Source organism: Choristoneura fumiferana, chromosome 10 (assembly GCF_025370935.1).
Source record: "Choristoneura fumiferana chromosome 10, NRCan_CFum_1, whole genome shotgun sequence".
NCBI lineage: Eukaryota > Metazoa > Arthropoda > Insecta > Lepidoptera > Tortricidae > Choristoneura > Choristoneura fumiferana.
In genome coordinates, this window is record NC_133481.1 from 4014910 (window position 1) to 4041503 (window position 26594).

Sequence of the window (26594 nt, forward strand, 5' to 3'; positions counted from 1 at the left end):
GCTACAGAAATCGATCCGATCCCTTCGTACTGTAACCAACGACCAGCTGCTTCGTTACTCTGCTGCAGCAAAAATGAATACTCGTTGGATTGGTGAGTTTTTCAACTGAAGGGGGGCTGATCCATACATTTAATTCTGTTATCAGACCGGTGAAGATCTTTTCAAGTTCGGATCTTAGACCATCAAGCCCCTCATTTTCGAAAGCGTTGATAGTTAAAAAAATGACGTGTAAAAGTGCCCATTGCAGCCTTTTTACTGAATAAATGATTTGAACTAAAATAATTTCCTTGCTCACCCGCGACCTTACGATAGCTAAGCTTATGCAAAATATGCGTGTTCATGCAGTTCCTCCACCTCCACACTGTAAGAACACACACAAATCACACAAACCCATCCATCACCACCACCACACTACATTGACGCGTTTCGAACTCAACCAGAGCTCATCTTCAGAGTGACACAACCGTACACCATGCTACCAGTTGTTAGTTGTTGTTGTGTCATTGATATGGACCTCCGCAGAGTAACGCCTGATTCAATAAATTATTTAAATGATTTGAGATTTGAAATTCTAAATTTGAAATTTGCCTTTTGCGATGCTCGCGGGAAGCGTTGGATGCGTCCTATTCTAAAACCGGAAACGGCACAGTCAATATACTTGACTTGTTGATTTTTTCTTAATAAAGTACGCGAGGACTTACGAGAGGCATGCCTTTTGTGCCAGTGATTATTTAGTACTGTATTTATGGAGATACTCACCGACGAGAATGGCGACCAGTTGCCATGGCTGGATGTTGAGCTTGCCCGCGAAAGCCGCGGTTCCCGCGGCTATTGTCTCCGCGGTGGTGGTGGTGGGTGGCAGAGTTGGCTCGCCCGTAGCGCCCGATGCTGTGAAACAGAGTTAATGTTAGTTCGATGACTACTTGACAGCGGTGGTAATCCATCATTGTACCGAAAATTGTTTCATCGATTATTGTTTCACATAACACTATACGCAGAAATTTGTTATCACTTAGTGATCATTTATCGAACTTCGTTTCATCGCTCAAATAATTGCTCGAATTACCTTTTACACAAGAATCAGCTCATCGAATTTTACTTCATCATTTTATTTGTATATCGTCATAGTCATTCGTCGAATCGCTTTTACTATATATAATTTTGGTTTATCGTAATTTTCAGTTCCTAAAATTCTTATAACATAGAAAATCGTTTTACCATTGTTACTACACTAGATAATACGTTTCATCGAAACACTCTAATTTAATATTACATGGTAAGTATATAATATCATGCGTGCCAAATTAAAAAAAGAATGATTTGTGCCAGCGAGCGAAGCGAGCGAGCAAGACGGTTCGGTGCAGAAGCGACTCGGATAGGTTGGGTTTAGAAGGTTGAGCCTTAGCCTTCGATGTTAGGTATTTTTTTATAGCCGCCCGGATAATATTGCTTCACAAATGATCTTTTCTTAAACATGCTATGTAATGTTTATGTTGTGTTCCATAAAACAGGCTTCAAAATATACTGTTGCAGGCCTAGGCCTGCAAGACAACAGTCTTTTGTTTCAATGCAAAACGTGAAATATCCACGATAAAGGCCATTATACACGACTTGAAATTAATAATCTGAATTTCTATGGTACATTTATTAGTTACTAAATAAATTCACAGGACTATGAATATTCTATATGTAAATATATAAATATTACCGACGCGTTTTACGTCAAATTACAATTTAATTTACATAATAAAGTATTAATGTTGCTGATTAAATGGGCTGCAGTTCGTGTATAATGGCCCTAAAAGTCTGTGAATCATGTTTCGATAATTTGATACTATTAACAACTGATAATTCTATGACAGGTAAATTCGATGAATCGTTACGCTACGACTTGAGACAGATACGAAACGATTTACGATGAAAAGTAGTTCGATCATATAAAAAGTAATGAATTGAAGATATGAGAAAAAAAAGGTAATGAAATTCTTGGAATAGTTTTCGATGAAATGAAGCACGAACGACGACACTACAATCAAACTCTAAAAATCGGCTAAGCGCGTGTCGGATCACGCGCAATGTTCGGTTTTGTGCGGTAAATATTTTATATTAAGTTTCGATCAATATTAGGAGTTGGTACCTAGGTAGGTACAGTCAAGTGTAAAAATATGAAGGTACTTATTCAAAGTTTCAAAAATATGTACGACATACTCCTATTCCGACGCAATTAGGCCGTAGTAACATATTTTTGAGTAGTTTGAATGGATACTTATTTTTGCACTTGACTTAGCACAAACTAATATTACAATACGGTATTTGACCATTTTGTATATGTTTTATAAATTAAAACTATACAATGCCTGTTATCGAATAGAGAAACAATTTTTAAACTACCTTTACCTACAAATAACAAAGTTAATATAAAGCTTTGAAATTCAAGGTTAGACAGAGAAAGACATACTAGCGTGTGACGTCACTTGCTGCACAGAGAAAAGTATTTGAGAAAGAGACAGGTAAGTATATAGATTTTTCAAAAAAACACTGTAAATCCAATTTTTAACCGATTTAAGTTTTCTCTTCGCTAAACACTGTCTGTATATTTATATTTTCATAATAATATTAAGACATGGCAAATTCAGGAGTTGTCAAATACCGTATTTTATACCAATCGCGAGCGAATCCCTGAATCAAAAAATGGCTTTCAGCACAAGCTGATCTTTATTTTGTATGTGTCGGCGGCCGATCGTAAAATCCGCCAGACCACGAAATTCCTGGGTATTTCATGATAAGTATGCATAAAAGTTGTCCAGGCAGATCACGATATGCCTGAGAAACAATACGGCAGATCGATTAGAGCAACGCATTCGTCGATATTCCTAGCTCTATACCGATCACATCGTGATATGCCGAAAAAGAGAAAAATTTTGGTGAGACGAACGAAGCGAGAAGTCGTTAGTAAGAATTGTGACCACACACACGAGCCGCAGCAGCGCAGTCGCAGCAGCGGCCGGCGAAGTGCCACAGAACCGATATGGCGGCGTTTCATGTGCCTAGGAATTTCATGATCTGCCTAAACTGGCCAAATCATGAAATGGCGGTGTTTCATGATATGCCTAAGAATTTCATGATTTGGCGGATTTTACGATCGCCCGCCGACATATACATTTCGAAGTCTTTCGAGAAACACTCACATATAAGTACCTACATGACTAAATGAGCCATTGTATGTATTACTACAAGGCGAACAAATAAGATTACAAGATCTCTTTACAGATTTAGTTAGTGTTGCATGCGTGTGCCTTTTGCACACCACGTGTCGCTCAGTGATGGTTACGGCATTCTTCTGATCATAACAAGTTACAATGATAATATAGTACATATCTGTCGACCCTACGAGTATTCTAACATGCAGTAGGTATGCTTGCTCGTTTTCATAAGTGGGTAACAGAATAAAAAAAATACTCACTTGTTATCTCGGGTGATCCAGTGGAGACTCCGCCACCTATCGTGGTGGATTCCATCGGGTCTTTGTCCACCGGCGCCGGTACCTCGCGGCGCCTTCGCAGCGCTAGCTCCAGGGGAGGCGACATTCCTGCAACAAAGGACGTCATTAATTGTATAATGAGCGTAAACGGTTTGGGGAGACCTAAGGGAAACTACAAATTCAGTGAAAAGATGACGTCAAGGTTTCAGAAACGTATTTATTGGAGGCAAGAAGCGCCGGAAACAAAAATAGAGGAATCTGAAGAAGACCTTTACAAATATAACTACTTGAAAAAGGCTACGAAGATGATATTTATTTTCATGTGAACTACGGCAGTGTCTCAAAACAAAATTCTTTGTCCAGTGACATCGCACTTGATCACACCAGTGATAACGTGGCACCAAGACGTGGCATTTACAGGGCGTTATAAAAAGGCTCAAGGTCACAAAGGGAAAGGAAAGAACAAGCTTTGAGTACATGGTCCTGCACGATCAACTCAGAAATGAGAAGATCCGTAGAACTGAAGTTACCGACATAGCTCAGCAAATTCACTCTTAAAAGTAGTACCTAGTAGAGTAGCGGTAGAGCGAATTTACTCATAGAACTGGTAGCCATTGGGGTCATGAGGTTCTGGGGTGACGAAAGTGTATCAGAGGGCGAAAGATGGGTATCCAAGGTGGATAGATGATCTGTTGAGATCATGTAGCTTCACAAAACCTATTGTCGTGGAAATCCTTTACGAAAAGCCATGCGCAGCAGTGGTCGTCTCCAGGCTGATACGGTGATACTGAGGTTTGAGATAAAAATCATTGAACTCTTCAGTATTTATCCGATCATTGTCACTTAGTGACAACGAAAAAAAAGTGGTAGTAAAATGTCACTCCTACGTGTGCGCCATATATCGTTTGTTTGTTTGTTTATACTCTTTATTGTCTACGAATACTCCTGTTTGTTTCTGGAGTTTTGCAGCTGTGTGATACAGTATGTGCCCGACTAACAACAGGCTTTGATACGAAGCCGCCATCACTTACGAGGCGAGGTGATCAGGTTCAGTGGTCAACACTATAAAGCGACCATTCCAGAACCTTGATATAATAATATTGACGACTATAACTTGACTATAATCTTATAGATATTTGGTGACAGTGGCAGTGTCTGGCACTTCTGTGCGGCTGCACAGATTATTGATTATTGGTAATTGATTGTGTTGAAACATTTTATCAGCGATTGGCATTGTTCTAAAGTGGATCAAACGACAAATGTCCGCAACTTTACTTTAATCTCCGCACCCAGTTGGAATCTTTCACTTCGAAGCTTAAATTTATGTTATTATAAACTAACGTTACTTACAATAGTTAACATGTATACCTAGTTTATAATTTTCTATCCTAACGCCTTTCAGTATATGTATAAAGTACTCTGTGCTAACGCCTGTAATGTGACATGCATAAACAATTTTGATTATATTTTTGATTTTAGTTCTTCTTATAGATGTTTGTCAGTTCGAAAACAAAAAGAAGAGTTCTAAATGACAGACTCATCGACTCCTTTTCAATCTTTGGACTTAGTACGTGGAATGTTTTAATTTAAGCTTTTCGTACAAACTGATATCAAAACAAGACTGTCAAATGCGAAACACGCACACAAAAATAAACTCGTTTATTATCGACAAATGTGATTAGATTATGATTATAATTTTTGAGTAGACTGTAAACCAACCTTATTGTCTACCTATATTATAAGGACTTTGTTGGTTTAAAATAAGCACTTTTGAGCTCGAGCTAATGCCAGGTTAAACGGGGTTGCGAGGGGGTTTGCCAATTGTCTTTCATTTAATGGGAACATAAAGTCCGTTATATTCTCTATTTGGCACTGAATTTATTCAGTAATACTTATTACATTACGCAAAACAAGTAAGAAGTAGTTCTTATACTTAGACAGTGCCGTAAATATCTGCGTTTTGTGCAATAATATCAGATAGGTAAAGCAGAGGTCCAGCCATTTTAACGTGAAAGAATATCAAGGACACATACCTACATATACATACACACACTCCACACGCTTGCAAACTTTCGTATTAATAATATTTTTGAGCATTTGCAGGAAGTGGGATAATTTTTCCGACACCGCGAGAAGTACATATATATTTTACTATATCTTTCGATTATTATGGTATTCATTTGTAAATTCCATGGGCCCTGTTGCTTGTAACAAATAAAAAAAATACTTGAATAAACTGAATAAATAATCCTTTTGTGTTCGGTGAAGGCAAATCTTAAAGTGATAGAAAAACAAAAGAAAGTCATAATAACAAAAACTTAACGAGGGTGTATGAATTATATGAGTATCTCATTGACCTATCTCGGGCGTTGCAGCAAAATATAGTGCATCTAATAATATCGGCAGCTGGATTCCAGGTCAGATGTTGGCCTTCAGACTGCAAGTGACTGAAAATTTATGTATGTACCCAAGAAACCTGTCTCTGATGTAGCTTAGTTTTGAGACGAGAGTTAACGAAGCATGAAGGTGAAATTGTTAAAAGAGTTTGCCGCTATTGTAAATATTCAACCGCAAGCTTTACTTTGTACTGCCCAACAGCTATTGTTTTACCAGATAGTAGATCATCGTCATCCATGGCACTGCTGAGGCGCTACCGGCTTTGCAAGAAACGTTTTACTCGTGTTTTAAAGGCACTCAAATTGTGCATGTTCTACGATTCTCTTCACAATCAGTGCCAAGAACATGCCAGTCGAGTTTTCTATTCGTAGGAAGTTTTTGCTACAAAGCGGAAAACGCTGCTACTACTAGCGAGACGCGTAGCGAAATTGTGGTGCGAATATGAGGTACTTTCAAGCTACTAGGAAACAAAATAAATTTGAATAAACAGAAGTGTGAGAGGGACGACACTTCCTTGTACTCTGAACGTCCTTGTTCGTTCCATTTGATAGTTCGCTTAATTTTTGTCGTAGCTTTAGTTTGTCTGTTGATTCGATACTGCTACGTCGTAGGTTCGTAGCAGTCGTGGGCTGCTACGAGCTACTATTGCTACGTCGTACATACTTACAAAGTCCTACCTCAGTTATAATACTGTCAATAGAGATTTTGTACCCGACTGCCCGAAGAAGGGTTATGTTTTTCGAGCGTATGATTTGAGTGAGGTTTGGGTGAGGTTTGCTTCGCCATCAGACGCCCGCCCCGTTTTTAACCATGGCCCATAACGTGACGTCTTTTTGCAAAAAAAAAAAAAAACGTCCGAAAAAAAAAGCCGCCAAAAAAAGAACTAAAAAGTAAAAAATTATTATGCACTACCTAGCTGTTGCCCGCGACTTCATCTGCGAACAATTCGTTTATCTCTATCCCGCTGGGACTATGCTGGTTTCCCGCAAAATTAGCCTAAGTTAATTTAGTATAAGCACCTAGTAATATTTTTTTATCTAAGCGTCGTCGGTGTCGGGGGACTGCTAAGGTTAACAGGAAACTAAAGTACATTATGTTGTATTTTTTAAAGTATTAACCTTAGCGGTCCCCCTCAACACTCCGCTCTCACTAGTCATGAATGGCGTTATGATTTGGGCATCCATTGAAACAAGAAAAACGCCACTAAGTGTCGCATCCACTAGTAAAATAATATCGTAACAATAGGGGGGGTCGCATTACCACCACTAGTAAAATAATATGTGTAACAATAATAAGTACCTACTTAGGTGCCTACTTGCATAGTACCTACCTACGTTTTTTTCATTCGAGTTTTGGGGTGACACCTACGATATCCGTCCCGGGTGCCATCCATGCTAGCTACGCCAGTGACTCCAGCTAGGATTGTAAACTCAAAAAATATTGAAAAATATTTAACATAAACGTACAAAGTTGTGCGATGAACCCCTAACTTTGAAGTGAGGTGCAGGAGTAAACTGAGCTTCAGAATTACGACACTACAAATGCAGTGTTGCAGAAACTAGTTCAGTGGGTAATCGAGCATAAAGATTTTACGTGTTTAAAATGGAATTTACGATTTTCCATACAAACTTGTTATTTTTAGAACCGACAGAATTAGACCAGAGGCCGTACTGCCTAACGTTTCTGACGCTCGTGATCGCAATCAAATGACAGATTTCGCATGCAAAAACTGTCATTTGATTGCGATAGCGAGCGCCAGAAACGTTATAGTTAAGAAACTAAATTCAAATGTATGGAAAATTTGGCAAAATTAATGCAAGACTTTTATCTATCAGGATGTGTAGGTTATAGAGCCAAGTTAAATTTTATCCACTCTCCCCCTCTCGGGGTGAGCTTCACCCCCCACCCCCTTCGAATATGTCCCGGACCGCGGTATTTTCTATTTTAAAAGAAAACCGTACACGATACATAAAAATGTGTATAAACGAAATAATCCTAGATAAATTTACTACAACCTTTCATACATACAAAAGCGATATCACTTACAGTTTCAGCGCAATCTGGCACCAAATACGAACATTTTTATTAATTTATCCAGTTTTTTTTGTTAATCGTATAGTTTTTTCAATTATTTCACACTTTACCGCCAAGATATGTATGACTAAAGTAAAGAATAGGATATGCTCTTTATAAAAAGGTATAATTCATTTCTACACTCATTCATTTGACGCTGCTATGCTATTTTGAAAATTCACCATCATCAGCTACTCTCGTCGATTAATTTGAACTTTGAAAAGAGCTGGCGGTGGTCGCCGCCGCGCGGTCAGTGCGCTTGTTCCCTTGTTCCCCACTTCCCCACCCCTACCCCGCCCGCTCTGCACGGCCACAGTAAAAGAGACCAAGTAGGTTAACTACGAACAAAAGTATATCGCGTTGCTTAAATGTGTGCGCTTCGCGAGATGATCACCTTTTACGTTCGCGTACTCGTACTTACGTATTTTAGGGTTCCGTACACAAAGAGTGCCAACGGAACCCTATTACTGAGACTCCGCTGTCTGTCTGTCTGTCTGTCTGTCTGTCTGTCTGTCCGTCCGTCTGTCACAGGGCTCTATCTCTTGAGCCTTAATAGCTAGGCACTTAAAATTTTCAGAAATTATGTATTACTGTGGCCACTATTTTAACAACAAATACTAAAATAGAATAAAAAAATATTTAAGGGAGGCTCCCATACAACAAACGTGATTTTTTTGGAGTTTTTTGATTTTACGATCTTCCACGATGTGCAAAAATTGTAGAGGCCAGAGTTGAGTGGACGTATTTGAATGCGACATTGAAGAAGATTAGAATAATGCTGTTTTTTGAAGTAAATTTTATAATAGTTAATAAATAAATAATAATATTGTTAGTAAATACTTCTAAAAAATAAACGTAAGTTTAAAAGCTGGTTTTATTTGCAATTGGCAATCTCTCTCAGGCCCAGTAGCTGTAGGTAGCGAATTTTCAATAGGAAAGAAGTAATCTAAACAATAAATTCATCAAAGAACTCTCCAGACCACACTTGGACACACCATTCACCACGTATCATACTTAGTTCCATTTTGGGGTACATTTTTGGAGCTTTTTTAAGGTTCCGTACCTCAAAAATAAAAACTGAACCATTATAGGATCACTCGTGTATCTGTGTCTGTGCGTCCGTATGTCATAGCCAATTTGCTCCGAAACTACTTGACCGATTGAATTGAAATTTGGTTCACCTATGTAAATTGATGACCCAAACACGGACGTGTAGTGTAAATAAATTAATTTTAAACACGGGGGCCAGTTTGGGGGTCAATTAGAAAAAAAAAAAAAAACTATGTATAAACTATATCGTGTGACATATCAAATGAAAGGGTACATTATGAAAATCTCAATATATATTTTTATTTATTTTTAATTAATCCGTTTTCAAGTTATTTAAGAAAATAGGTGAAAATTGACCATTTCCTCGCCCCTTATCTCCTAAAAGCCCAGTAGGGCCTAAAAATTTTAAAAAAATACAGAAATAGGTCCATACTATAGATTACAGGAAAACATATGAGAATCTAATGGTATTTAAAGTAACACCGTTTAACCAGTATGAATATTTACATTTCGCTAAATGGCCAAATGAATTAAATTTAAAAAATAGCATAGCAACGGTAAATGAAAGAGTTTAGAAATAAATAATCCTTTTATAACGAAAATGTTCTATTCTTTACTTCTGTCATACATATCTTGGCAGTTAAGAGTGAAGTTTTTGAGAAAACTAACCTTTTAGCAGAAAAAATCGATTAATTATAAAAAAAGTTAGTATTTGGTATCATATTGCGCTGAAACTATAAGTAATATCGCTTTTAAATGTATGAAAGGTTTATAGTAAATTTATCAAGGATTATTTCGTTCCTACACACTTTTTATGTATTGTGTACGGTTTTCTTTTAAAATGGAAAATACCGCGGTCCGGGACATATTCGAGGGGGTGGGGGTGAAGCTCACCCCGGAGGAGGGGAGAGTGGATAAAATTTAACTTTGCTCTATAACCTACATATCCTGATAGATAAAAGTCTTGCATTAATTTTTGCCAAATTTTCAGCTAATTGTACTGAACTACAGGGTTTACAGCCAACGTTGGAACCAAGTTTTTTTTTACTCTTAAACTCACTCTTTGTCGGAACCTAACTGGTTACTCCTCTCATCTACTCAAAGGTTGACTGGTAGAGATTCCTTAAAGGGATAAGTCCGCCTTTGTACAAGTAAACCAAAAAAAAATTTTATTTGTTCGTCTAGGAATACTTTCAATTAGGCCCATAAGCACCAAATCAGGATCTGATAATTGGATCCTAAGGAAATCGGGGGAGCTCTTCAAATATTGTAGGAACGCCTATAGTAATTTCGATATATTTAGGAGTAACTGGTGCATTTGCTCTTGAAAGTCATCATTTGGTGAAGTGCAGCTGGTGATGAAGACCAAATTTGACCAATGGAGCGACTACTCAATAAAAAGTACTTCACGGGTTGAATTTTAATTAACATTTAACGCAGTCTCTAAGGTATTTAAGCTCATCGTAATTCATATGGTGAAATGGAACGGGTGATGAAGCACCAGGACTCCTCAATAATGAACGTCTCTGCATCGGAAAAAGCAATTTTTCGTAAAAGGTGACAAGCAGCCTGTCATTAAACTATTGTATCTTTTACACTAAAAAACGTGAAAAAAAATATAACAAAAAATAGAACCGAATACAAAAAACCATGAAAATAATTTTCTACCAGTCTGAAATCGGTGCCTCAGCACGAGCCTCAGCAGAGAAATCTGTTCATATTTTTTTTTTTTACTGTTCGAAATATGGTTTATTACTATCTTTAATCTACGAAGTTTATTGTGTTTGATAATTATTTCTTCAAGAATGATGGATTTCTGAGGTAAAAAACATTAAAAAAAATACAACCGAATTAGATAGCCTCCTCCTTTTTTTGAAGACGGTTAATAAGTAATGAAGTCATCACCCAGACCTTAATACGCATGGATTGACACTTTATTTATTATAATCAGACAAGTCGTAGTCTACGTACTATTTTGAACAAACGCAAATAAAAATATAAACAGATAATATTTATATTGACGGCATTACCACAAATCTTTCTTTTAACCTTGCGAAGTAAATTTATGTAAAAATATTTTGCTTCTCCCTGTCTTCGGCCGATCACCCTTGTTTTATTGTCTAATGCACTTTGATTTGTAAACGTTTTCACCACTTATTTCTGTCAAACGGTATAGGATAAAGATAGAAAGAGATACTGAATGCGATAGTTAGCGCCTGTACAGTACCCGGCGATAAAGATTGCACATCCGACTTCGGAAAAAGACAATTGGCTGTTCACGACGATTTCCGAACACAGGCAACCGTCCATCAATCATCTTATCTATTTATTAAGTGACGTTTTATATCAAATAAATACTGCAGCTTTATGGATTAAATTAGTTTACGTCAAATTGATGACATGTAAACATCGGCTATCTATAGAGAGTTGTTGCAACTACTAGAAAAAGGATAGTTCCCTCTTTTTCCGAAAGATGCCAAAGTACATACAATTTAAAGTTTTGGGGGGTTTCACCCACTCTTTATTATACATTTTCATCTAAATGCGTCCGTACTCTATTGCACCTGTACCACTACCATGAGTTTACAGTGACCATACTCGATAGCGACGGCGTAAATTATTTGTAGAGGCGCTGTACAATTCTCCATACAAATAATTTACGCCGTCGCTATCGAGTACGGTCACTGTAAACTCATGGTAGAGTGGTACTGTACACAGACTGATAAACGTCACATAAGTAGTCTGTGACAACGCTCTACGAAGCTGAAAATAGCAGAGTCTCTTTCGAAAGACCGATGTGCAATCAATTATAATAATCAATGTGTGTTTAAGGCTGAATTTATTAAGAAAAATCGTGCAAGTTCCATACATTGCGAGGCCGTAAAGCCAACGAGTTTGTAGTGGTCAATCGAGCGCTACAATGTAATGCAACTTGCACGATTTTTCTTGCAAGTCTAAACTCGGCTCTAGACAATACCGGTTATGGATCTGTAACATTTTAGAACATTTCTCAGCCTGATCAGCTGTTTGAATGTAGAGCCATGAATCGCTTTCCAATCGGTAGTGAGTAGAGTTCGTCACAGTACGGACTATCTTTGCGTTTCTTGGTCCAATTTTTGCTCTAAGCAACGTGACTTGTCACGTTAAAGGTCACGTTTGAATACGTAAAGGCGGCGCGATCTTGTCTAACAAACACGATTTTGTAAGAGTTTCAAAAACTCTTAAATTTCAGTAATATGAAACTTTTACCAATCTACTCACAAAGTTAAATGTAGCGAGTATAAGTACTGCTGACTACTGATGTTCATGAAGTATAAAAAAATTGGAAAATTCATTTTCGGCAAACAAACTTATGTTAAACTACTAAAATCCCGGATTAGAAATTGCTCTGTAAGTCCATAAGTAATAACATCGATGGTAAGTTGATTTTTACTAGTAAGTACAGTCGAGTTCAAAAATATCTGAACACGCTTCTACGTCTGTCGTTAACACAAGCTTATGAACTCGACTGTACCTACTTGTAATTTTATTTTTTTACGAAGATAATAATATCAATGTCTCTCTTTGACTTACGTATGTGATATTTTGTCAATACTTTGAAAAAATCTCGTATCTAAAATCAACATGTCAACAAAATTGAACCTTGACCTAATGTGCATAAAGTTCACTTGGAAAAATTATCTATTTTGAGTTACGAGTTTTTTTTAAGTAGTAACGATATCTGATTTAGCTGTGACGTCATACAACTATATACCGACGAGCAAATAATAGGAGCAATTAACACTTTTGTATGGACAATGACCTGTTATTTTGGCCGTCAGTATTAGTATATATGTGTTCGTTTTAATTCATGCAAAAACCAGGATTTGGAAACACCCCTGCAATAAATTCATAATTTTAACGGGTTTAAGTCCCGTTTCCATCTATTTACATTTACCTTTTCCATATTAAAAATGTTTTTGAACAGTTTATACACACCAAATCTTCATAAATACACATTTTCTTACCCACATCAAAGGTAGACAGATGACCCAAATAGATTATATAACCGGCTGACGCCCGTTACACACGACAAAGAGTACACCTGTGATAACTATTTTTTTTTTCATTTTTTTTATTAGCCTATTTTTGTGTCCCACTGCTGGGCAAGGGCCTCTCCTCTCTTGCTCCACTCCTGCCTATCAAAGGCGAGCTCCCGCCATGCCACATTATAGGCATCTAAGTCGTCCCTCCATCTAACTATTATTTTTAATGTAAAGACCGTGGCAATTCAATTTTTAAATTATATTTACTGTAATATAAGTTCCAACATTGTGTAAGGTTTTAATTTGCAAGTTATTTTTCCTGTTGTGCTGAATTTTCACAAATAAATATATTCTTCCTTTTTCTTAAATTGTTGGTAAACGAATTTTGAATATTTACCCTGAAATTGCATTGTATACGTAACATGGAATTTTCTTCCAGTTGTCGGCAGCGCAGTCAGCATTTTCTCTTTACATTGCGCAGTCAAGTCGATCGTCCGTTAAATTTTCATTTAATTCCCAATTTATGTCTAAGTATCGGATTCCTTTACCCCTTTGGCTGGCTTCAACGCGCAATACTTGTGGTTTTTTAACGGTTCAGCTAAGGCTAAAACGGTTGATATAAAACATACATAGATTATTTATAAAGGTGATCCATTATTATTTGTACCCACGCATACTTCGTGTATTAACACCCACGCGTTTTCGTGATCATAACTGATATTAAATATATTTAGTACAAAGAAATATTGCATCAAACATTGCACACAATAACACCTACAAATAAACGTACCTACCTAGATTTATCACGTTTCCCGAAGATACGTTAGGACCTGGCTAAGGCTGGATAAATTTTTTGCTCCCTGTACAAATATTGCGCGTTCAATAGTATATGCCAAAATTTAGACTTAATTTTCTAAAGATTTGTCTTATAAGAAGCGTCTGGGAAAGAAAGCCGCGTCATCATTATAAATCGAGAGCCGATAAAAAATCCACAAAATAATAGCCGCTTTTGATAAACTTTTACGCGAAGAAATTAGAAAAACATTCCTCAGCCTAGTAGGTAGCTTTGATATGAACGAACGATCAGCTGGAGGCATCGCTCTCACAATATTCCCTGTACTGTGGGAACTTTACAAAATCCATTCTAATTCTTTGTCTACACCATAAAGCTACGTAAATTTTCAGCTTTATAGCTCCATGGGCTGCGCGTTGATAAGTCAGTGAAGTATTTCATTTGTAAGTATTACGCTTGGAGGCAGTGATACAAGTTGAAAGTATTTTATGAAGAATATAGGTTAGTTACATAAATATAAATAAATTATGTTACATTACCAAGGAAGCTTTGACAGGCTACAAAGTTCGAATATTTCTATTTAGTTCCAAACTTAATTAAACGGATGCCCTGTTATCAAAGTATCAATTGATAGGATATATATATTTAATAGAGCGATAGTGATAAAGCTACTGTTTTTTCCATAATACAATACATACATAAAACTCCGCCTCTTTCCCACATGTTTCATCAATCTTTTCATGCATAATCATAATCATACGATTACACATTATTATATTATACGATTTATTGAATGCATGTAACTCCAAATTCGTCCCGTATTCAAGATTGCAAAAGTTGATACGTTCTCACTTTAGGTCGTTGCTTTTTCATGTTAACAAAACGCTGTTTTGTTTTAAAATATAGTAAAAAAAAAAACAAGAAAAGCTGCGGGAAATGTCAAAGAGTTTGTTCGGGTCTATAATATTTCATTATTAGCTCACCAAAGCTAATATTCCCGAGATGGTTTAATTTTATCCTTCACGGTTTTACGAACATTGATCGTAAAGATTTTATAGTAGGTTATACGCTATGTGAATGTGATAGTAAATAAACAGTAAGCTTCTGCACCAATGAACAAGCCACGGAGTGTGAAATGGTCGAAATTTAATTTAACGCTATGTCAACCCATATATGTACAACTAGGTATTCACAATCCTTCGGATTTTAATAGGCTTTCGAAGAAGTGATGAGACTGTTTAGATTAGCTGTATGTACTTTGATCAAATTTAGGGTACCAAATACTTTGTGTCAATGGAAATTTAATCTCCATAATAAGTGACTGCCGTTGAAGATTAGCATTACTAGGGGGAATTCAACTGGCTACACCGATTAAAGTTGCGGGCTACTGACCTTCGTTTTCGATCCCCGCTTCAGTCCTGTTTCTAGTGATCAATTCCTACTCGAGCAGCCACTGTTAACACGGGTTTGGTACATTTCTGTCGAATTTGGTATTCAACTGGAGGCCCTGGTCGGTACTGAAGGGAGAATGGCGGAGTTGCGCGCGCACGCGATCGATGGCGCTGCGCGAAACGACGGCCAGAAGGCTACTACGAAATTCGAAAATCGAAGTTCGTTCGTATCGTACCATCCCTCTTGCTCTCGTATTAAATAATATAAGCGTCAGCGGAACGGTAAGATACGAAGTTCGAGTTTTGTACTTTGTAGTATAGGCCAGTGCGGCCGGAGCTCGCTCGCGACGTTTGCGTCATTCAATGCGTACATTGAAGAGTGTGTTAGCCGCTGAATGGTCCTCGCCGCTGACTCGACGCTGATCCAAGCCTTATTTTATAAACAACGCGCCAAATATCAACCTTCGGTACAGCCCTTGTAAATAAAAAGATGTAGGAACGGTGGGTGTATGCTCGGAAATTAGGACGGAACGAGATTCTGGACAGAAAAGGCCTTGATTTTGTACTAAGTCGTCGCCTTTTATGTTTTCATTATTAAGAAAGTTTTTTTAAGTTACTTACGCTCCCTCACTAGGTAGGTACTATAATCTTGTTACTCTTACATTACATCAGATTCCTTATAACGCTCAGAATTATTTGCCTTCTTTTTACAATAAATCTTCACTCAGAATTTACAAACAATAAAAAAACCAGCCAAGAGCGTGTCGGACACGCCCAAAATGGGTTCCGTAGCCATTACGAAAAAATCAAGTAGTATTTTTCTAAGAATTTCGTATTTTATACGGAATCTTCCAAGTTTAGGTATATTTTATACCTTAGGCTGCTATTTACTCATAAACTACTAATAATTCTCTAACAAACTTAGCCGTTATAGTTTTCCTTGAAAGTTTGATATACTTACTACCATCCTAATTTTTTCAAATTTTTCTACCCACCGGTTTAGATTTTAGAGGGGGGGGGATGCTCGATTTTAATGAAAATTTGCACTTTAAAGTTGAATATTTTCCTAATGGTTTTAAAAGACCTATCCAACAATATCCCACACTATAGGGTCGGATGAGAAAAAAAATTACCCCCACTTTACGTCTATTGGAGTTACCTTAATTTTTTTTTATTTGATTGTACCATATTGTCGGCATAGTTTACATATATATTTGTGCAAAATTACAGCTTTCTAGCATTGATAGTCCCTGAGTAAAGCCGCGGACGGACAGACAGACAGACAGACAGACATGGCGAAACTATAAGGGTTCCGTTTTTGCCATTTTGGCTACGGAACTCTAAAAACCTTCATATTCATATTCATTTATTCGCTTTAAGTGTGTGTGTGTGTGTGTGTGTGTGTGTGTGTGTGTGTGTGTGTGTGTGTGTGTGTGTGTGTGTGTGTGTGTGTGTGTGTGGTGTCGGTATTTTTTTCGCTAAACATTGTATATTTAAATTTTCTTATTCCCACTAATATTATAAATGCAAAAGTTTGCAAGCTTGTTTGTTACCTCTGCACGTCTTAACCACTGAACTGATTTAGATGAAATTCGGTACACAGATAGTTTGAGTTCCAGAAAGGACATAAAACAGTTTTTATCCTGGAAAATTACACAGTTCTCGCGGGATAGCGATGAACGAATTCTACGCGGACGGAGACGCGGGCAACAGCCAGTAATTTATAAGATATGGTGAATTCAGAAGTTGTCTAATACTGTATTTGAGGAAATTTCGGAATTTTAATTCAACTGCCATACCTAATGGTTCTTTACCTGCTTTTTTTTTCTTAAGTCGAGATAATCCCGTGAAGGTTGAAGGTAAGTCATAGCAACAGAGAAAATCCTTTCCGAGCTGCACGTAGGCGCTTAAGTGGGTGTTTAAGCTAAAGTTCTAACTCCCAAAAGGGCCGCGGTCATGTTACACGGGTTTTTATTAAATTTACGGTCTCTCAGGGCATTCCCGCTAACTCGTTATTTCAGACTTGCCCAATTTTCTACGCTTTGCGACAGTGCGACAAAATTATCGGCTATGTACAGTCACAACGCGGAACTCAGCCACTTGCGACTGTTCGTAACTTCGTAAATTGGTCGTGTAGGTACTAATCAGGTTTAGTGACAATATTTTTGACTCAGTTAAATCGTCACTTGTTATTAGTTATTGGTATGTATTTGCGTGTCATTAAAAGACGTTCGAATGCGGAACAGCCACACAATGATCTCCGTATGTTTAAATTTAGTTCTAAGTTTTTTTAGAATGTAGTTACAAAAAGGACAGATAAATTAGAGAAAGTTGCTGTCACCAATATCGGAATAAACCTTTACAATCGATTGATGTGAGAGTCTTAGTACTTGTTTCGTTTCGTACCTATTAACTTATACCTAATGTACGCAAAATAAGTTTGTGTTAAAAAAAACATCATTGGTACAAGCTTTTATGTTCCAAAAAAACAAACAAACAGGGCAATCAGTAGCTTTGGATTTTTATTTGGAATTGTTAATAGCTAACTAAACTAACATATATACTATCAAATTATGAAGAGGATCTCATCTACGCGGACGAAAATGCTAAGCATAATGACCTCCTGAAAAACATAGTTTGCTAAAATGAACAAAAGTAAGTAACAAAATAATACCAACATACCCCACACAAATAGAGACGGCGCAAAAGTTTCTACGTTTTCCTCAACGACGTAAAGTGTCGACAAACGTGAACAAATTACTCCACAGGAGAAATTAAATACTCGCCGCAGGACACCAATGTTCGCTTTATTCTCCAATCTAATAACTTTACGTCAATTTAGTCCCCAACAGACTCGAGAAACTCAACAAAAAGATTAATTATGATCAACTAGCTTTTATCCGCGGCTTTTCTTGCTTGATCCCTAACGTCTGGTAGTTGAATAAAAACTCCGGAACAGGGAGCGTAACTTTGGTGCCGATGGCCAGACGTATGACGTCAAGCTAAACACAGAGTGTTTTTATCCAGACCTCATAAGTTTACTGATATAATCAATGCTAGATAGGACGTCGTCAATTTTCATGGATGGTTTTGGGGTTTGGGATTGCCAGAAGTTTTAAGAATAAGAACTATTTTTAAAGTCATTGTCAACAAAAATGTATTTGTTGTACCTACACAACATGTATTTGATTTACATGAAGAAAGGTTTTGACCTTCAACAATATGTTTCTCCAGGTTCGGTTATGAGGATTATGGCCAGTATTGTAACTGGCGGGAGATTCGAGAGTTATATTGCCCTGAGTGTACATGTGAAATTTATTTATGTAAATAAAAACGATAATGCGATATTATGTTGCAACCTTAAGCGTTCTGCATACTTTGTCATCTAACGAAACATTGGTTGTGTTGTTTCATTTACTCTAGCAATAATATTTTTTTTACAATTAAATTACCCAGTAATATTTTATTCACATCGTATTTTAAATTTACACCAACACTAAATTATTAAGAATCATTGCACTGTTGTCATTTTGTGCAACATCCTTTAAGACATATTGTGACTTCACGTCATAATGACGTCACCTTGCTCCGGAATTTAACTCAATCCCTTAGGATGTCCCAAAAATACATTTACAATGCACGTGCTCGGAAAGTGCCTCTTGACGTGGGTCAACATATCCATAGAAAATTAGTGATTCCTGCACGCATCCACAAGTGTGCTGTAAAGTTGTATGGATTTAACTTACCGCACTTGTGCGGTAAAGTAACTTTTTAAATTGCCAATTATGTCCAAACTATTGTTAAAAAAATAAGTCTAAATAGTCGTTATAGTTAGCTTTGAACAAATAATAAAACGTTTGATGCAACCAACTGAATATTTACTGATAAGATAATACAGATTAAAAGGGACAGAAAATAGAACATTAATAATTTTTTTTTCACGTAAACTCGTATTATAATTCCGTCTAAAGTTATGAAAAAAAAGGAAATAAATTCTTGAGTCCAATTCGGACCGTGCGACGTCAAGCGCGCGCACTCGAAAGTTAACCAATGAGCTTCCAGTGCGCGCGCACGACGTCGCACGAACCAATCATGGTTACCCGTTCGCGCCTGTCATGAAACCCCGCCAAAGTTATGTTCATCAGTTCAGTCCGGTGAATTAATTTTTGATAATTGATAAGTAAATTGAAATGAAAAGTTCAAATGATGAATTTATATCTGACTTTACACCGCCTTACGTCCTCCACGAAGCACATATTGCCAGTGACAAACTCAATGCTGAAATACGTGAACTATAATACATATACATACCTAAGTTAATAAACATCGTAAATTGATAGAATAATTTACTTCTACACACATGGATATTATAACATCTACCGGTACGTCTTATTCTTATTTATTTGCTTTTATCTATTAGAATTAGTGAACCAATTTTGAGTTATTTACAGTTCCAAAGCTAAACAATCTCAGATTTACGGTAACTTTTTGTTAAGGTAGATTAGATACATAATATAAAAAATATACTTGATGATAGTTAACTATTACTCGGATTTATTCACGGGTTGCACTGATATTTAGCGTTATAGGAGCGTGCAGGAGATAAGGACTAGCCAATATAAGTGTGGAAAATGTCAAGCAACAAGGGAAAATAATTAATCATAAAAAATCACGATACTAAAACAAAGTCTCCTTTACCTATCATTAGTAGCTAGCTGTAGCTGTTCTAATCTTCTGAGTCAATGATTGTTATGAAAGTTGGTTTAATAAAGTGTATACGTTAACGAATTTGGTTTGGCGTGCATGTCGGTATGTATATATACTGCCTGCTACTGTAGTAAAACGAGTATGGCAAATAAATGATGTAGTCACTGCCTCGATTTTTTTCCTCGCTTAATGCATTGTAAAACGTTGTATGATATACGTGTCGAAAGTAGGAAATTCCCAACTCGTGCCGGCTCAAAACACTCGCTTCGCTCGTGTTTCAAGTTCTCCGCCACTCGTTGGGAATTGCCTACTTTCCGCACTTGTATCATAAATAACTATTACGTGTTCTGAACGACACTCGTGCAAAATTTCGCGATTCTAGTCTAAGCGGTTAAATTGTTGCAATTTGGCATGTTCCCGTGGGAATATTTTAACAAAAAAATAGTAATTGTAATTGCAAAGGTACAGCTGAGTATATTTACAACCTTCGTTCAAATTTGTTCAGCTCTTGTAGTCTGAAAAAGTACCAAAAACATACAAACACATACAAACTTTCATATTCATAATATTAGTAGGATCCAATAACATTATAGCAATTCGATACCTACCTAAAAGTCTGAAACTCAACAAAAAGACTAATTATGATTAATATTGGAAAACAACTTTGTTACAGTATAATTACGGTAAATTGGCTTCATTGGTAGAAAAACAAGTAACTAGGAGCTTGTGAGCGGATTTTGTTATTGAAGATAACAAGATACGAGTAAATCCGATAGATCGGATATCATTAAAACGAAGACTCACGGCAAAAAGAGAAATAATATTGGGCCGGCTTAATATTATCAAATCCGATAGTTTCGTCTCTACAACTTTATCCGTGGAGCAGACGAATTCCTCTAATGGAGACGACGGACAGGAAAACGTAGTGTAGGGCGTCCTTAGGCACGGTGGACGGATGACCTTAAGAGAGTCGCTGGCAGCGGATGGATGCGAGGGGCTGAAGACAGAGTGCTGTGGCGCGCCATGGAAGAGGCCTATGTCCAGCTGTGGACTGCTGTAAGCTGATGATGATGAACTTTATTGAGGGTTCCATGAAAAGTAGTTGGCCAAAGATTAGTTGGTACTAGAATCGTGAGGTCTGTTTATCAACTTTGACATGCGACATGTTGGTTAAATAGCCAAGTGAGCCAATCGCAAGCAAGCACTATCTAGTGATATTTCGCCTGTCAAGAAATCATCATTGCTCGACATGTACGTTTAGTACCTGAGCGACCGAGCTTTGCTCGGGCTAAAACTCGATAATAAGCGTTTTCCCAGAGATAAGACCAAGCTAGATCGATTTGTCATCCCCGAAAACGTTGGAGCCGTTGAAGCCGTTTCCGAATGGGAACTCTGCCACAGGCAGATCTTTTGGACGGGGTTTTCTTTTTATAATTTTTATTTTTATAGTAACATCTTAGATATATTTAGTTAAGGTTTCTTAGGTAAGTTTTCTTTGTCTTCTTCTTATTAGCATTATTTTATTTTATTCAATCTGTACTTCTTTTGTTTTTTTATTTGAGTTATATTTATTAGAATTTTCACTTAAAAAGAAGAAAATATACCATATATATATACTTAGTACTTAGTTTTTATTAGCGGTTCGCGTGGGCACAAAGTAGGCGTAGGGAAATGCTTTGGCAGCTGAACAGTTCTAATTTAATTGAAAATTGTCCACCCGTTTTGACGTGAAAGAGTGAGGAAGACAGATACATAGCGCTCCCGCACGTTTCGGTTAATTACGGGTAAAAGTAAATTATAACGCTGTTGAGTTAATTATAAAAACAATTATTATTACGAGTACAGGTAGCACGTGTTTTTAAGAACAAACAAAAAATACGATTACAAGTGCTTAAGAGCACTTCGACTGTTATCAACGTTTGTGTGTTTATTATGTAAGTTCTCGCTGCAGATTCTGCAGTGTGTGAATAAAGCATACTTAGCTAGATAAAAACGTTATTTAATGCAAAGGTAACGTAAACAGAGCTGCAAAATTAAACATTTAGTGTCACGTTGAAGAGAAGTTCATAAAGCGTCAACACTTCTGTAACTATTATGTGCTTGTATTTCAAAACCAAGCTAATCTTTGGATTTAGCAAGCAACATTTTGCATGGAGATTCCATTTATGATGTACTCATAGGGATAGAGCCGAAACAAAAAGACAAATCGTAAGTTGCTTTAAGCTATGTCAGTAAATAGATCGTAATTCGTACAAACACATTCAAGTCCCTCAAAGATCAAATAAGGTTTTAATAAGGCACAGAATGCGTTACATGTTGCCAAGGGTTCGTTTCCGTTCTTCGTAAAGACAACATAAAATAATATCTTATTGTTTTACATTGGAACGGTCGCGAAAGGAAACAAGTACACCACGATGTTTAAGACAATGCTTGTGAAATTATCTTCAGAATGTCTTCGAGAAATGTTCGACAATCTGCAATAGAATTGAGGGCAGGTTGACGAGAAAATATAAAATACGCTACACTGGGACAGTCCGCCTTTATTTGTAAGTTGATTGTCGTACATAATACCGAAAACTCATAATATATTTTGAACTATAAACAATTACTTTGCTCACACGCGACCTTACGATCTATAACTTATTTACCTAGGTATATGCAACAAATGGGAGTTCATGCAGCTCCTCCGACTCCACAATGTTAGAACACACATAAATCACACAAACCCAACTATTCCCACCACCACAATACACTGACGCGTTTCGAAATCAACCAGAGTTCATCATCCGAGCAATACAACCGTTCGCTATGCTAGACTAGACTATGCTAGACTTGCATCTGTATATTTAAGTACCTACTTAATTACACATTTCTTAACTAATATAAGCTTATTTCTGACTGTACTGTCATTGAAGCTATAATTAGCACCAAATTTCATGTGGATCCGATTATTAGTTCTTCTTCTTCTGTCAGGGCCTCTTCATTCCTGAAGGTTAGCCGTTAGCTTTATGTACTCGTCTCTATCAGGTGCCAGCCGGAACAGCTGTTCGACGGAAGCGATGCCGGTCCACTTTCGGATATTATTAGTGGATTAAGTAACTAAATATAATTTTCAAGTTTCAAAGACAGCTTACATTGGGACGTAGTTTAGCAAAAAGGATTCAAGGCACTGTCATGTTATTGTTAAAATTTTATTGCTACTGAAAGTAGATCCAAAATTAAAAAAAAAACACTTCTCATGCTCGTAAAGTTCGTGTTTATGCTGGATCTAGGTGACATAAAATGACTTTTTATGCACTAGTGCATAAAATAAAATCTTCGTCTAAGACCAAGGTTATCAGGTGTCAACAGCCACAAACAAAGAAGTTTACATATATTTTTTTTCGTAGTTTTTAATTTATATAAAATTAAAAATCAATCAAAGCAATAAAAAAGAACCAATAAAACTAAAAAAATATAATTAAATAGTAATTCATGAAAAATAAAATGTACATAGTAAGTGAACAATTGTTTCCACTGTTGCTATTTCGTTTCCTCGCCATCGAAGTGAAAAGCAGAGTGTAAAACTCGAGCATTAAACCCATTTTCCCCTCGACGTGTCTATCCACCCTCTCCATACCGGCTCGGGTGGCTATATGAACGTCATGGGTAAAATGGATCGTTTTATGCTCTTGTTGTACAATCTACTATTTGAGGGTTGGATCATTTTTGCTAAACTACGTCCTGGTAAGTACATTGCGAACATTGTAAATTCCATAAAGCGTCATTTTTGAGATATTGAGTTATACATTATACCTACATGTTTGGAATCAGTGAATTTTTCTCTATCTTTTAAGCTCCAACATTGCCTGATTCGATTTAGAGTCGATAACTTAGCACTCTTATAGGTTTTAAACTTTTATCTACACGGGAATTATTATTACGGGGGGGTCAAAGTTTAAAAACCTAGAAGGGTGCTAGTCATCGACTCTAAATCGAATCAGGCAATGTTGGGGCCAGAGGGCAAAGTTGAAGCAGTTTACGGTATGTTTCAAAAACGACGGTTACAAAAATGAAGCTTCGATCAAATTAGCCTTTCAACCGGCGATATGAAAGAATATCTCTGAGGAGATCCATCCTACCAACCTATATATAATTTACTATGAATATGGAAACCCCATAGTTATAGCGATGTTCAGTTGTTAGATTTTCCAGCGGCGGTCTTTCGAGCCTGCTTATTCGAGTTGCATTAACTAAATTCTATAAATAGAAGGTTCCAGAAAGCGTGTCCGTGTCTCGGGAGGTTTCGCCACGACGTCGCCGCCGCCCACGCATCGCAGACGCCTCCGACCATACCTATCGAGTGACCTTAACAACACGACTATAGCCATATGCGACCGACCCGCAGTTTCCTGATACATTGTATTTTTACCAACATACCGTTGTATGGTAAGTTTCTCGACGACGCAATGAACGAAGAATTGGTTTTTGTGTCGCTGGCCATGCGTAGTTGTGACTAGGTCGTAATAATTGAGGGTATTGTCATAAAACAACACTTAAAAACTACAATATGATCTGAACGATTTTAGAAACGCTTGAAACTTTTTATATCAATAGGAATAACCTTTGTAATTAACAGAAAAAAATATCAGATTATTAAGTAGCGTCAATTAATTAAAAAAATTGAAAGTTTTCTTTACCGCCAAATTACGATAGTCCAGTCGGTTACGGGTTGTTCCATAGTCCAGAATAAAAAACATTAAAAAAGAATTTAAAAATGTGTCTTTGACTCGATCGTTTTGACAGGTGACACTCTTTACCGGGCCGAATAATACTGACATGGAAATACCGACCCTGTTTTTCATGTAGACGCCCATAGAAACTGGCTATGAGCTTTGGAACATGAGCGGGAACTTCACATACACCATTGATTTTTTTCGCAAGTTGCAGGTTTCCTTACAACGTTTTCCTTCACTATAAAGCTCGTGGTAAATTTGTAATATACCTTCGCCCTCCTTCGCCAGATAAATTTTGAGCGCATTCGCAATTTTTTTTTTATTTCCGGGCTGAGTGGAGAGTTTTGGGGGAGGCATGTCCAGCAGTGGACGTCTTTCGGCTGACATGATGATGATGACATTAATTTTGAAAAATTCGGAAATGTAAGCCCGGGTTTGAGCCCACGATCCTCTGCTTGAAAGGCTATAAGTCAAAAGTAGGCCACCACGGCTCTTTTTAATAAAATGCATGTTACAAAGCGTTGAAAAAAAAAACAGTGCCTTTGAACCTAAAGCCTTTTAGACGGATTGGAAACATACTGGACATGCGCTATCGGGGCGCCATTTTCTACGATTACAATATTCGTGCCACCTTGGATAGTTTAAGGTCGTTTGTCACGGTCAGCTAGGCACTACAGCGCCAGTAGATGACGTTAGTGTGCAAATTCCACGTATTTTATTTTTTTTAGCAATGAAAATATGGATATTTTTAAAAAATAATGTACATGCCGCCAATAGCGTGAAATTTGTAATGTATCCTACTAAATTTCAGATATATTTTAATTTAAAAATAGTTTCACTTTTACTTATAACAACGCGGCAGCGGTGACTGAAATATTTACGCACACATGCTTATAACTTGTCGTCAACAAAAGTGATTGCTAATTTCGACGTCTCGTTCAAACTGCAGATTGGACTAGTTGCATTGGCGTCTATTCATGCTAGGTACGGGTTAGAATCTTCGGGATCAAACCTGGTGTGTGGTTTATATCTTTTTGTTTTTTTTTTGGGATCTCAATTAATGATGTGAATGTATGAGGTAACTACTACCTAATTATTTTTTAAACATGTAGCTAAAAATGTCTGACCTAATTTGTAAACAAATTTTTTTTTCAGCTAATTTTATCCCTGTCATAATATCAAAAACTACTATGTGTATGGAAAATTTAGCTGGTGCCTAAAATACCACGTTACCAGAATAACACTTTTCAAAATACTAATAATTACAAAATCGAAGATTACTCGAGGAAGTAATTTTTGTGGAATTTCTTATTTTGGACATCAGGTAAAATGGGAATGTAATAAAAATCTAATGAAGTATTTTGAAAAAATAGGCGTTTCGGGAAAGTGATATTTTCAGCACGAGCGGAAAATTTTGTCATTATCATCTTCCAGATCCGCACACGTCTCACTGCTGGACACACACAGGTTTCCTCGCACAATGAGGACTTGAGTATTATTTTCCACACTGACCTAGTGCGGATTAGGAAACTTCGCAGCAGGCGTATGAACATTTCCTCACGATGTTTTTAATTGAAGGTTTTATTGAACTACAAATTAAAAACAGTTTATTATTACGTCAGGTTTTTATTTATTTATTTACATCTATAAGTATATGAATAAAATCAGCCTACTCCCACCCACTGCAGGCCCTTGCAATTTCACGCCAGCCTCATACCTCTACACAGCTTACCAGCCGACTGCCAAATAACAATACCTATGTCATACAACTAACGGTCCGAAGGTTTATCCATGGTACCTTGACCCAATTTTGGCCATCATTCCACTGTTTATTTACATAATATGTAGTTTGACAAAATGTACTTATGTGTCATTGCTGTTATAAATAAATTATTTTCTTTCTTCTTTCTTTCTTTACTTCGCAAGTGTCATACTTCCTGGCGGTGACATGGTGTCGCATGG

The 26594-nt window shown here is 37.0% G+C and overlaps 1 protein-coding gene across 5 annotated transcripts in view; it reads right to left on the reverse strand.

Moving 5' to 3' along the window:
* The window catches only part of Syt1 (Synaptotagmin 1), a 59080-nt gene that overhangs the window by 15205 nt on the left and 17281 nt on the right, over positions 1-26594 (reverse strand). For 4 of the 5 annotated variants that reach the window (XM_074093150.1, XM_074093148.1, XM_074093149.1 and 1 more), the window contains exons 1-3: positions 15212-15354; positions 3464-3589; positions 760-888 (exon numbers count right to left, since the gene is read on the reverse strand). In XM_074093150.1, the coding sequence (XP_073949251.1) occupies positions 760-888; positions 3464-3587 (253 nt within the window). In that variant the 5' untranslated portion in view covers positions 3588-3589; positions 15212-15354. Of the gene's footprint in view, positions 1-759; positions 889-3463; positions 3590-15211; positions 15355-26594 lie in introns of those variants that run through there. The other variant, XM_074093147.1, reaches the window with a different exon arrangement.